General features: G+C 49.3%; 1 protein-coding gene across 4 annotated transcripts in view; it reads right to left on the reverse strand.

Moving 5' to 3' along the window:
- The window catches only part of RXRG (retinoid X receptor gamma), a 51,178-nt gene that overhangs the window by 14,230 nt on the left and 22,772 nt on the right, over positions 1-14,176 (reverse strand). Inside the window, exon 1 of one of the 4 annotated variants that reach the window (XM_027800629.2) lies at positions 13,215-13,329. The exons of 2 other annotated variants lie outside the window; for them this stretch is intronic. In XM_027800629.2, coding sequence (XP_027656430.1) covers positions 13,215-13,314 — 100 coding nt within the window. In that variant the 5' untranslated portion in view covers positions 13,315-13,329. Of the gene's footprint in view, positions 1-7,758; positions 7,874-13,214; positions 13,330-14,176 lie in introns of those variants that run through there. One more of the 4 variants, XM_027800632.2, reaches the window with a different exon arrangement.

Consider the following 14,176-nt stretch of genomic DNA (forward strand, 5'->3'; position numbering starts at 1 on the left):
GTTTATGCCTCTTTAAACAATTAGAGAAACATCATTGCCTTTGAGGATTCTTCAGCTCAGAAAATAAGCCACTGAAGAAGAGACTGGGCAGAAATCTATCACACCAGGACAGCTAAGGAAAAGAACGATTCTTCATCCTCTTCCATTAACACAGAAAAGGGCACGTTTTGAAAGTATCATGCAGAAGATTTAAACTAGTAAGAAAAGACTCCTCAGAGAGTTATTTAACTGTTTGCATTTACACCAGACCTTACAGAAATGCTGTCATATTGAAGTTTCTCCATTAGAAAAGCACCAAGTTTCATAAGAACCCACTGCAAGCAAGGCTTTCAGAGGGGACTGCATGCCAGGACAAGCCCCACAGTGTGCTCGTGTCCATGCCAAGAGGCGACTGTTCAAGGGCTAAGGCCAGGGGAATCTCCTGGCCCCCAGGATAGGATCAAAGGTTGAAGCCAGGAAGCCTGGAGGGCTTGTACCTACCTCTCTTACCCCAGCAACGAGACACCAAAGAGGAAGCACGAATGCATGAAGGAGTGTTTGCTGGTAGGGATGGATGGATAAATGAAAATACCTACTGCCAGAGCCTGATGACACAAGTCAGAGTTAACAGGTTTGTTTCCACAGTGTCTGGCCACACTGTCCTGCCAAGGCTGTGACAAACCCATCAGTGTTAACTTTCCATTTACCAATGAATGATTTCATCCATCTGTTATAAACTGTAATACAAACCCCATTTAGAAAAGGAGAAACAAACAGACCAAGCAAAAAACTCCCCCAAAAAACCCAGTCAAAGCAAAGCACTCCTGCAAGGCTGTCCGAACTCTGACTTCCAGCCCCTCCATACTGAGCTTCTCATTTTCAGGCTGGACTGCTCTGAGAGGGATATAATATGTGACTGCTACCAGGTTTTCAGCTTGTACGAGGAACAATTTGCATGACTGGCAAAAGGCGTGCAGTAAAAGCCATGCCAAAGCATCCTCAACACTGGGGTTACTTATTGCTAAGCTAAGTACCCTCAAAGTTGTTTCAGTCCAAAGGAGCCAGGGTGGCTTGAGCAATGAAAACAGCAGACTGCAAGTCTGATTCATGATTTTTCAATTTGAATTATTTAATTCAAATTCAATATATTGAATTAATCAAATTATTAAACTAAATGATCTGCAGGAAAATACTGATGGTCTGTGTCCCTCACCTCCCAATAGCAAGAAACCAGTAAGGTCGTGGGCTTGCAGGGATGGCTTGGTTTTCCTCAAGGTATTTCCCCCTCTCATTTGGGGGACAAACAGAAATGTCAACACGCCAGTTGAGCGGGACCAGCGAGGAACTGCTCCGCAGCAGGGAAGCAGCTCTGGGACCGAGCGGTGGACGACTGGGCAGACAGGACTCAGTCCTGCATGCCAGCCACAGCCTCTCTAGCGGCATTTGGCACAGGTGACATTTACACAGGCCAAAGTGAGCCCGGAGTCTGTCCGTCAGGTAATGCAAGGTGACAAGCAGTGCCGGGGTTTCAGCCAGCTGCGCGGGGCCCTGCGGAGCGGAGGGCAGCACTGTGTCGGCAGGCGAGGGCTCTACGGCTTGCACAGCCCCTGCCTTTGAGCACCAAGTGTGGCTCCTAGACCGGCCAGGGCCTCCACATCTGCTGGAAAAAACTGGCTGAGCCCCCGCATCCAGCATCAGGGCTCACTAATGCTTTTAACCACCTGCTCCAGATTCAAGATGAGCTTACTTCTGATCCACAAATGGGGCTGTTTAGGTCTCTCTCCTGTCTCCCTCCTCTACAGGAATGCTTGGACAGGTAGTTTCCCAATGAGAGGTTCAGGGAAGCCTGATACCGTTTATATTTCTCTCCTGGAAGAGAAGAGGAAGAGAGGACAGGAGGGAACTGCCTCGCATGGATTCTCTGATGTCTCCACTGCAAACATGCAGTGTCCAGAGAACCCTGTGCCTCAATCAACCTTCCACAAGCTCTCTTGTACTGAAATGCATATACTCCAGATTTCTTTTTGAAGGAAGCAAAGTTTAAAAAGAAGAAACTTGCTTCTGGGTGCTTTGCTGTTTCAAACTGCCTCTACAAATGTATCACATCACTTACTGCAGAGAGCAGCCATGGGTTGGAAGCGTGCACACAGAAGCAACGTCGGTCCTGTTGCTTTAGCATTCAGAATAAGGATCATATCTAAGGTCAGACTAGACAACTCTGCTGACATGAGAAAAAATAGTGAAGACCACCCTAAAAAGCACTCCGTTCTCTGCATTTTGACAACAGTGCCCTTGAGGACATAAGCAACAGCGTTATGTTTACCCATCAGCCACTGAAGCTGAGCAAGGACGCAAAGCTTTGATATTTCACTTTCACCGGTGTTTCATCTCTACCCTAGCAAAATCCTAGTCCAGGGATGGGAAACTTGCATGAATAGCCTCAAATCAGGAACAGAAGAACACTGCCCACATCACAGCAGATGTGTAATTGTCCAACAATGTGCCTGCAAAGCACAAAAACCCAGGTCCACCACAGCAATGCTAAACAGCCTGGGCTAATGCAGCTAAGCTGGTCCAGGACCAATACTAGCTCAATAAAACCAGCTTGGACACCCCTGCGCTGTGACCACTTCACATGTAAAGCTGGGGCAGACGCAGATGCAAAGACCACCCGCAAGAGCGGGCAAGTGACCCCAAATGACTTGGCAAAGGCAGTAGGAGGAGAAGCATCCAGGCTGCAGCCAACGAAGCTGTCTTGGTTCTCACCCAAATAACAGCAGTCCCAGAAACACCAGTCTCACCAATTACATTTGAGTGGGAAGTGGAACGAGAATGCACAGAGACCAGTAACATCCAGTCCCTACATACACTATTTAACCCACATGGGTTGCAAGGTCGTTTTGGTTAATGCCCCTTCAGCCCTAACACCTAGCAAAGCCTTGCAAGGGAAGGTACCAGTGTTAAACACCAGGGTCTTTCTGCAACTAAGGCCTAAAGCAATCCCACTTCCAGAGACCTGCAGATGCCTGGCAAGCCTTGAGATGATGACAACCTTCACAGTTTTGTTTTTAGTGTCAGAGAGAATCAAAAGCTGGAACTCTTCAAATAACGACAAACACACTTGTGCTTCTGAGGCCTCAGATATACACAGAAAAGTTTCATTTAATTGGCATGAACAATTAAAGGTGCAAGTTGCCCTGCCTGATACACGACTAGCAAAACTTTGCAGATACTTCACCCTCTGCAGATCAGAGAGCACCGAGAAGTGGGAAGAGACATGCAGAGAAGGGCTGATTCCAGCAGAGGAGCACGGGTGTGCGTGGGAGGTACAGCTTGGCAGGCAGCTCGTCCTTGGGAATGACCTTCAAGGGGAAATACCTGTGAGAAACACTCCTGAAACTGGATGCGATTATGTAGCAGGGAGCCCATGTTAACTAGAAACAAATAGTTTTGCTGCGATGACTGCAGAATTAGTTTTTATTTAATGCATGGGAGCTAAAATGAAAAACTATTCCCTTTCTGGTGATATTTTTAACTGTCCAAGCAGATTTCCACAGGCAGTACAGATTGCCAGGCTAATATCCTACAGAAAGGTTACTGGTTTTGCCTTGCTTTTAAGGACCAGTAACCTTTGTGTTTCCACCTTCCTGCTCAACTCCGAGTCAATAAATAATGCAGCCTTCCCCTGACAGCTAACATCACGCAAGAGCAAAAAATTTTGGAGCCGTGCTGACACATATGTGAGCAGGGGCTTCCGCAACAGGGCAGGAAAACCTTCCCCCTCAGCTCTCCGGGTGGTGGAAAGAGTCGCTTCTTCCCAGGTAATGCTCCTGTGCCACCCTTGCAAACAGGGGCCACCCAAAACCCGGCCCACAAGAGGCTGCGTGCTGGAAGCACAAGAGACTTTCACCTGCCCTGGTGCAGGCTCAACATCAGATGCTACTTTTGAGATCCTGGTCCAATTCAACTGAAAATGGACAGTGGGTCAATAGCTTAATATGTACAAGGACCTTTGGACAAGACACACCTGCAGTATAACAACATACTCTCCTCTTCAGAAAGCCAGGCTTAAGGAGGAGGGAAGGAAGGAGCAGAGTCCACAGAAGCTACGCGGGCTTTGCCATGACTTTGACAAGAACCATGCATTACAGGGTAACTGTGGATGTGGTGATCTTACCAACCAAAAACTCCTTTAGCAACTGCTTGCCAGGTAATTAAAATAAGGACTGCAAGCTAAATTAACTCACCCTAACAAGGTATCACATCCCTCTGGTGACTACAGTAACACACAAGAGTTGAATCAACTTTCTCATCTCTAAAGGAATAAATCTGTTGAATTTGAGGCCTGAAGGGTTTTTCATGATTATCTGAGCAGATTTCCCACCTGGACAGCGAGATCTCCAGCATCCACCAGGAAGAAACGTGCACAAATTCCTACAGTGGTCTTTGAACTCCTGGAGAGGCTACAGGCCCCCATCAGAATGGATCCCACTGGCTGCAGGGTCCATGGCTGCCCCACGTAATTGAAGGCAACTGTCTCCTGCTTTAAAAAATACATAATTTTTGAAAAAATTCTGCATTTCCCTAGCTGCAAGAGCTGCCTAGTCACTGGATTTTCCCACACCTTGGCTAGGTCAAAGAGCTCTCTTCCATCTTCCGATATGCATGTACAGGTACAGACACGGCAAGACATGGGACCCAGGGAACAAGCATTCTGTAGGTCACAAAACCCGGGACCATCACAGGTGAAAAAGGTGCCAGCCAGCCAGGCACAACCTGGGTTTTCCTCTTCCTATCCCCCAAACGACCCAGCCTAACCCCGCTTTGCTTGGGAGAGCTGACAAGCTTGCAGCCGGAGGTGGTGTGGCCACCGGCCAAGTTACATGAGTACTAATAAAAGAGACTTTGTGGAGGAGCCAAGTTAGCTCTTGTCCCCAACCAACGGTGCCAGAGAGTGCTCAGAGAGAAAGGACAGCCAACACAGCATCTTTCCTTGCCCTGGGAGCTGGGCTCTGGATGAAATGCATCCTTCTGGAAGATAAAACCACATTTTGAAGCTCTTTCCCTGCTCCTGCAACCCAGGCTGTGAAGGCAAATCCATCTGCCTTAGTGCACATCTCCTGATTTAGATGTCTACGAGTGACTCATCTGAACACCTTCCCTGCTACTCTCTCATCTGCAACACTTCAGAGCCTGACTGTCCTTTCCTCATCACAAATCATGTGCTTATTATCAATTTGCATATGTACGTTCTCAGACAAATTCGATGGTGTCATTCTGACATTTAAGATCAAAGTGACACTTATACCAAAAACACATACCTTATTTCTAACTTGAATGCAGATAAAATTAAGTTAAAGCATATGTAACAGTTGCTTGAATGCAAAAAAAGAAAGCAAATATAGTTGCGCTTTTTTTTTGCTGTTCTCCTCAAAATGAAGCCTGGAATTTCAGAGCTAAAGGAAATCTGAATACAATAAGATCTTGATATGCCAAACAGCAGCAGCCACATCACCTTAACTCTGCCCTCCAGCAATGCAGTGCAAGAACAGTGAATGCAACAAGCTGACAGCCTAGTGTGGACACTGCCCTTTTCCGCAGTCCTGATGTCCCCCTTCATGGTACCAGCACAGGCAGGAGCAGGACCAGTTACATAGCTATTTTAGAGGAGGGAGGAGTAGCAAAGACCATGAACATATTGTAGGCCTGATGGTGATGCAGATTGCCTGCATAGGCTTTGTGGTGAGGACCCCATGGCTGTGGGAAGCTGCCACACACACCCTCCACCAATGGTGACCATGACCTATCCTGCTTCTTCCCTCTTGAAGCCTGTTCTCCCACACAGCCCATGGGCCCTAAAGCTGTCTAGCCAGAGCAGCAGTTGCCTTCTCAACCAGCCAGAAATCCCTCTGCAGACCCAACAACCCCAGGAAAGGCAGCCCCCACACCACCCACAGCCCCACCAAGCTGCCTCAGGGGCATGGAAGCCCTCCAGCTTTGAGGGGAGTGTAGATGTGAGTGGTAACTCACAGGTCTGTAGGGTCCAGGGAGCAGAGGACAGGCCAGAGCAGCTATTTTAAAGCAGCCCAAACAAAATATAGCCAATGCTTTTGCACCTGTGCCAGCAGTTCACCTGCAGAAAACACCTCTGATTTTCTAAAGCAAATCAGAAGCAGGTTAAAACACCAGTTAAATATACTTCTAAGTGAAAGTTGGAATCCCAATATACAGAACTGTTGGTGGGCTGGAGAACCGTCCCTTCACCTTTATTGGCAGAGCAGAAATAACTCTGCTTCTACTACCAATTTTCTCTCCTAGAAATCCCCCAAAAGCTCTGCAGAGTGCTGGGACCCCTGTTTCTACAGAGAGCTGTGCCTGGTTCCTATGAAGATCAGTTTGAATGTCACTTTTCTTTTGCTTCCTTGTAAATTTGTAATACTCAAATGAAACACAAATAACACTTCCATTGTTTCACTCTTCTTGCAGCAACAGAACAAAGTTTGGCTTGCCTTTGCTTATTCCTTAAAAACACCAGTGAGCAATAGATTCTTCCAACGAGTCGTCTCTTTTCAGAAACTGCCTAAAAAGGTATTTTGGAAAGTCAAACGCTTGTGAAACTTGGGGATGACTTGATGCAATACCAATGACTTTTCTGGAGTTGGAGAATTACCAGAGGTGAGCATCTGGTGCCAGAGGGAGGAGACAAAAATACACACATAGAAGAAACATCCCATGTGCAATCCAGCGCCTGCACGAACCTTTTCTCTAGCAGAAAAATAACAGGTTGATGTATACAGCCTGGGGGCCTCCAGAGCGAGTCCTAGAGGCATTTACCCACCCTGAAGGGCTGGGAGCAACTTGAGGAGTTTTCCAGGGATACAGACTTTGTACATCCATAAACAACGATGCACTTTAACTTCCCTGGAGCAGCATCAATATTTTGTCAGCAGCCAATACGCGGGTGCTCCCAGCCCCTGGCAGCCGAGCACTCCAACCTGCACGCGCCCTGCCTCAGCTGGGGACCACCCTACAGATCCTCAACCCATTCCCTTTCTGCATCCCCCACGTTAGGACAAGAGGAATAACTTCAGCTAAAAACGACGTGCAAGCCCCAGTAATTGCAAAGCCCATTTCCCAAGAGCAAGTTCTGGTTTCTGCAGCCACGGCTTGCTCACGGCTGGCATGCAGGGGGTATTGCAGCTCGCAGCCACGCAGACGCAGCCCTTCGCAGACCACTGCCTCACTGTGCAGCCTCATTTGGCTAATCTGACACAGCTTCACACGATTATGGTGGTATCTGTGTCACAAGGGCAGAAGACAGCCACCGGCCGAGGGAAGAGCCCTCTTTAGTTTTTCTTGGGGGCTGTTTTACGTTTTAAAAGTATATTTTTTCCTCCAACTTAATAAAAATGCAATTGGAAAGATATTGACTTGGTTTGACCCTATTCTTTAAATTAATAGATTCAGCGCATCACACGCAAACACATATATGCATCTCTTCAGACGCCATATGCTAAACTCCAGAGCAAAGAGTCATGGTTTGACTCACCTGCATAATTTCAGGCAGCTTGGTTTGGCTGTGCTGAAGTTCACAGCCCAGATAATCACAGAACAGCTTCAATCATAAGCACACAGGCACCGTAGGTTACAGCCCCATACGAGCTAGGTTAAACATGTTTTTAATTTCCCTTTACCACCACCCCCCGTACTCCTACCGTGGAATCAGTTCCTCCACCTAACCCAGAAGGCACAGATTGCAAACGCAAGTAAAATACTTACTGCCAAAGCCCGCAGGAAACTTAATGAAGTGAGGATAATTCCCATACATGTTTAATCTTCAGTTCATCTCTTGCCTTTCTAAACACGACTGCCGCCTCTAACTTCAAAGCTGCCTGGAGTGCAGCACAAGCCGCCGGGGTCGGGACATGGCTCTGCAGGAGCAGGGGCTCTCGGAGGGTGCCGGGGCAGCTGCCTCCTCCAGTGGCCTCATCCTTGCTTCACGCCGGCAGCAGCTGCTCGCCGGGATGAGACATGCTCTTGTTCTCCGCCGCTCAGGGCTGGCTCCCGGGCTCAGCTGTCTCGGCTCCCTGCAAATTCACAGCGGACCGTCCGGGTAGCATAATCGCCCGGTAAGACGCTGATCAATGCATGACTGCTCCAGTATAGATCAGAAATTGGGAGGAGGGGGGGAGGTTAAGTTGTTTAGGGGAGGAGCATCGTGGGGAAGGAGGGGGGTGCTTTGCTTTTCCTCCAGTGAAGACTCAATGCAGTTTATTAGTTATACTAGCCCCAGCCATGTGGAGGTGTTTTCCAGACATGCAAAGGACCCACCCAGAGGGGCTGGTGCCCTGATGATGGGCTGGCTGATAGACAGGGCAGGAGCACATATGCAACAGTCCCAGCACCTTGGGACTCAGGCTGTTCAGGGCAGGGAGCTCCACGCTCCCATCCCGCACCAAGCCTTGCCTCAGCTGCGCTCCTGGCACCAAGTCACAGCCCCCCAGTCACGCCTAAGAAAAGCAGCCAGGACTGAGGAGGACCAGGACCTTTCTGGGGCTAGTGGTGCTACAAGTTCAACTCCCAACCCCATCCAAAGGACTCAAAAAAAGCACCCAAACCACCCCAAAAAGCATCATTAGCCAGTTGCTAAAGCTGTATGGGATGGGACAAGGTGGGGACATGGGACAGAGTCCAGGGGGGCTCAATCCATGCCACGTACAGCCAGTAAAGCATTCACAGCCACAGCAGCAGAATGCAGCAGGCTTCATAGACAGTCCCTTATATACATCCACAACTTTGTTGTCAGGGTGGGTGGGCAATAAATTGAATTACTGCAGGAAACAGGTAGAAATAAGCAGAAACAAGCAGCCAGTTGCCAGATGGGACAAAGCCACATGCAGCCTCCAGCACTGCCTCCTCCAGTGACTGGTACTCTGAAGGGGGAGCAGCCCCAGTACCCTGCCCAGCCAAGCCCCCAACCCAGCCACTGCAGTTTTGAGGAGAGGCAGTAGCACAGCCCACCGTTTCTGGTTTCTGATCTGGGTGACCTCGGATGAAGTCACCTCGAAGGAATGGAGGAGGGAGGAATTTTGCCCGAGGTTGTAAGGCACACAGAGACCAAGGTCTGCACTGCCTTAAGCGTGTGTGGGAGAAGGAGGTAGGTTACAGCCCTGCCTTTGGCCAACCACATGGTAAAGAAAGGGGGTATGGGGCGAGTAAGGGGCTCTGTCTTCCCAGGGAGTCCACAAACCACCTTCACACACAAGATGGGGAGCATGCAGCAGCCAGACAAAAGAGGGAAAAACAGCAGATTAGGATGTTTGGCATGCTTCAAGGGCCTGCTGGCTCTTGGCCCCCTCCAGGTCACCCAAGGGCCCATGCTGCCCTTTGGCACTAAGCATGCTGCAAGGGGAAGGCATGCAATATGCCAGCACAGAGCTGCTCACAGCATCCAGCCACAGCTCGGGTGGATGCTGACGGAGGTGCTGTCAGCCCCGAGGTATTGTGTGTGCAGGAGAAGGAAAGGTTACCCTTGTTAGCTCTGTTTCTTCCTTCGCTCTCAGACATTGCCATACGCTTTTCTCTCTAGACAGAGTTTAAGCAAGGGAAGGGGTGTTTTTCCCTCCCTCATGTTAATAAACTTTAAAATTATTTTTAAAAGATGATTTTGGCTTACTCCCATTTCTGCTCTGCATCTATGCACAGGGACCTGGTAATGCACAATATCACGAGGACACCATGACACAGACCCACAGCTTTTTATGGGTAGCAGGTACATTCAACTCCAGAACTTGAAGTTTACCTGGGAATACGAACTTAACATTTGGGAGTGCATCTCCACACTGCAGACTGAATGGATAACCAGATTGCTGTCAGGAGCAAGGAGGTCTGCAGGCAACAGTATCAGCATTCTGCATAGCCCATTAGCTGTAGTCCAGGTATATATGCACTGGTTTTTCTCACAGTTCGAAAAAAAGAATTAAAAAAAAAAAAAATCAGTATTCAGAGTAGGTTCTACTGAGGCAAAAGAACAAGTAACTGCAGTCTTGCAGGGAGAATACGAACAGAAGAGATCGCTCTTGTATTTTCTGTCTGGCCAGTTTTCACATCTCATTTGTTTTATTGTACAAACATTAATGGCACTGCAGAACTGTTTCAGAGGAGGAGAGGCAGCTGAGTGGCATGCTTACATGCCCTGCTCACAGGCTACAAGTTTTGACCTCTGAGGAAGGGAGACCAGAGGGTTTGATAACAAATGCAAAAGTATAACAGAGCTGTTATAATACTATGGACTAGCTATAGACCATGTGGTGCTATGTCCTGTCCCTCTCCCTGTTGAGCTGAGCTGGTGTCCTCCCCTGCCACCACTCCAACAAGGACGTTCCCAGCTCACATCCTCAACAAGGGCCAGTCCTCCAAGTGTTCACAACTCCATCCAGGCACAGCTCCTGTTTCAGTGGGTGCTGCCCCACACTCACCAGGCCATGCTCTCACACACCCATGAGTCCCTTCAAAACAGTCTCCACCCTGCACCAAACCCAAGAGGCATTAGGTCACAGGCAACTACAGGGATTTCTAACGTGTAGGCAAAGTTTGCTATTTCAGGATAACGCTGGCTTTGCCTCTGGTGCTACCCTCTAACAGCCACACTAGGGATCCTTGCTAGGGGCAGGAGGGAAGAGCCAGGCATGCTCCAGGGCCCTGCAGGCAGAGACCCAGAGCACTGCAAGGTGGCTTCTTAGAATCTTTGCATAGAAAATTGGATTTCTCAGCAGGGTAAGTTTTCTTCCTCTGTGACAAGGCTGAAAGAAACATTTTTCAATCAAGAACTCCAACAAACTGCTTCCAAAAGAAGTGATTTTCACAACATCTTCAATAGGATCCAAGACTTCCACAGAAGAGAGGGACTCTGTGCAGCCCCACACGCAGCCTACCAGAGGGATGTTTATCTGATCTGGTGTCAGGGGAAAGCTTTGGCATGATGGGAAACATCCAGAGACCTTTCCCATCATCTGTCCATCACCCTGCAGAGATACACCGGGGTCACCTACCCCAGTCCCCAGGTGCCCACCAGAACTCAGAACTGAGCCACTGTTTCAAGACAAATTCACTCTCGCACAACAGTTTTGCTTCCACCTGCTTCAGCTGCACCTTGCTACCAACCCAGCCTGACTTGTCCCTTGTCCTCAGGCTGGACAAGGGGGCTGTGCCCTCGCTGAGAAGCCATGGGGCAGGGTGGGAGCAGCCCCGGCTGTGTGGCTAGTTCAGCCCCAGCAGCACTGGGACAGGGAGGTGTGAGCAACAAAGCAGCTTTGTGTTTTAAGCGCCAACCGTGCTGAGATTTAGTAGTACCATTAAATCTTACCAACCACACGGGATCTCAGCCGCTTTAATTCCATGCTAATGAAGTTTTAGTGGGGAATTATTTTTATTGATCTGCCCAGAGCAAAGAGCCTGATTTTAGTCCAGCACTGCCAGCACCCCCTTCTCCATCCCTCTTTCTTCCAGCTGAGAAGAAAGGGGAGAGGAAAGAAGACAAAACAGCTCTGAGCTCCTTAAAAAGGTTGGCAGTCCCAAGCAGTAAGTGGATTACTTTATTGATTTTTAGCAGATCTGGGTTAGTGAGCGCTTAGTGCTGCAGAACACATGTACACACTGAGCGACTAAGGAAACCCTTCCAGGCCCTTTCCTCAGGCAAAGCAAGCACCAGGCAATTCATTAAGGGGACCACCATGGGTTTTGTGGCATGGAGAGGCTCCAGGCCCTGCACCCAGATCAGTCTGTGATGGACTCCAGGAACCAGCTCAGTCTCTCGAGGAGTATTGCAGGACCTTAGAGGCAGCCCTTCGGTTTCTACTAGAAATAGCACATCACCACTTCAAAAAACTGAATGCTTTTTATTCCTGTCTGTGTCTCCCCCCACCTTGTTATGTAAAAGCAGAAGACATTATTAATGACTGGCACTGTTATTTTAGGAAGGAAAGCCATCTCCACGCCACAACCTGATGGGACTCAGTGCTGCGCACTGCCATCCAGCAGCTGCACCTTGGGGAGTTTCGGTCAGAGCAGGACTCTTGTCAAAGCAGTGCTGATTCAAGCCAGCTGAGATGTTAACCTGGTGCTGACATCCCTGACTCGCTCACCTCCCAATTAGCTTTCCAAAGCCATTGTACTGCAGCTGATATTTCAGCAGTGTATTGGAATAGCATCTGGAAGACCTCTCAGCACCACTCCGTCAACCGAGCCTTTTGGGATGCTGGTCTCTGGAGCCAGACCCTAAACTCATGAAGGCCTAAAGTGGAATAATCACATCACACCCTGACCTAGAACCAGGAAAGCTAGAGATTAAGTATCATACATTTTCCTTGCACTATTGGATTGAACCAGAAAAACCCCAAACATAATTGAGAAGCCCATCAGTCCCCCATCCCATCTCTGTTTAAAGGCAGGGGCATTCTACAGTAACATATGTGGCAACAGTATACGCAAATAAAAAGGCTGCAGCCCTCATAAACCTACAGCTGCACATGCATCTTCTTCCTGACACACTGCTTTGGAGCTGCAGAGTCCCAGAGAAAACCCACTGCCCACAGAGTGCTGGCAGTAGAGTGGGGGCTCCCTTCACATCACTAGTGACGTGCAATAGGGGCTACCAGGCCGAGTGCCCCAGGAGCCAAAATGCCCATTCCCCTCCCTGCTGCCTCTGAGGGAGGACACACGGACACCAGGTGACATGCTCAGGGCCAAACAAGAAGTCAGTGGCAGAACAGAGACTTGAAATTGGGTTTCTTCAGCCTAACCGATGGACTGGCCCAACCTCATCTATCTGCTGCACTGGCTGGCGTTGGCCCGGGACAGGCAAGAGTTACCAAAAGCAAAATGCCCCCTGTGATTCCCTGGATAAAGAGAGGAAGGGAGCTACTGCATCAGCCCTTCCCCAGCCAGCCCTGTCCTTTCTCACGGTTGTCTCTTGTCAAGCAATAACCACAGACACCGAGCTAATGAAATTAGCCTCAGAGCCTCACCGGGCTAATGCAATTACCAGCAGCAGCATATTCAAACAGCACCACAAACACACCGGCAGTAACACAGCCCACCCTCTCCTTCTACCCAGGCCTTCCCCATCTTTCCCTGAGCCCCATAGCTGCCACCTGCTGTGGGTCCCCTCCCCAGGGTCTGCAGGGCATGGGCCACCATCCCCAGCACCAGGCTGCTCCAGGGAGGGCTCTGCCTACCTTGCAGAAAGCACAGTCCCATGCAGCCAAGAGCAGCCTCTGAGGGCAGATAATTCCCAGTCTGTTTAAACCTTGGGAGACCTTCAATTACCAGCACCATAATGAGGCCCTTGACACTAATCGGCGGTGTCACCGAATCCTCTTACGCCTGCCTAAGCGCCTCCAGCAGCTTTGCTGGTTGCAGGGCCCAGCTGCCCACTCCTCCAGGGAATTACCTCCCCAGGCAGACGCCAGTGGTGGCACAAGTACATTTTGACACAGATGCAGGTGAGACGCTCCCAGGCGCTACTGCCAGATGACACAATGACAGAGATACCTGAGCAAGGCCTCCGTACAGCCCAGAGGGCACCTGGGACCAAGCCCACACTGGAGACACATTGATGTGGACAAACATTGCAAAATTACAAGAGGAGCTATTTTAACGCTAATGCTCCATATTAGAGATGCAGAGGGCAGGTTTACATCCATCTGTCTCTGACTGTGAAGTGTCATCTATACATCAAGCCAAGGTCATTCTCTGGGATGCTCCAAGAAACTTTTCAGCCTCTAACCGCGGATGGCAGGTGACCCCGTCTCGCTCCGCTCCTCTGCACTGGCACTCATTCACAGGGCAACAGGCAGCTCCCTCCACACATCCGTTCTGACTCACGCTTTCTGCTCCAACAATGCACTTTTTAATATCATGCGAGGAGCAAAAACAACAGGTCCACTATAATGCCGAGATATCCTGAGGCAGAAAATCCATTTGGAGCCCAGCTAGAGAGAGTCAAGTCAATTAGACACTTTCTGGGGCGTCAAGCTGCCAACAATCCCGGCCTTTGTAACAGCGAAGAATCACTGCCTATGTGCTTCCCAGCGACTCCCCCTTGCCAGAGCAGAAAGGTCAGCAGTGGTAGCGTCATGGAAAAGCATGCAGCAAAGTATTCCTGGGAAGGTGGGTCCAAAAAAATAGCCATTTGGAC

This window comes from Falco cherrug, chromosome 12, assembly GCF_023634085.1.
Source record: "Falco cherrug isolate bFalChe1 chromosome 12, bFalChe1.pri, whole genome shotgun sequence".
Classification (NCBI taxonomy): domain Eukaryota; kingdom Metazoa; phylum Chordata; class Aves; order Falconiformes; family Falconidae; genus Falco; species Falco cherrug.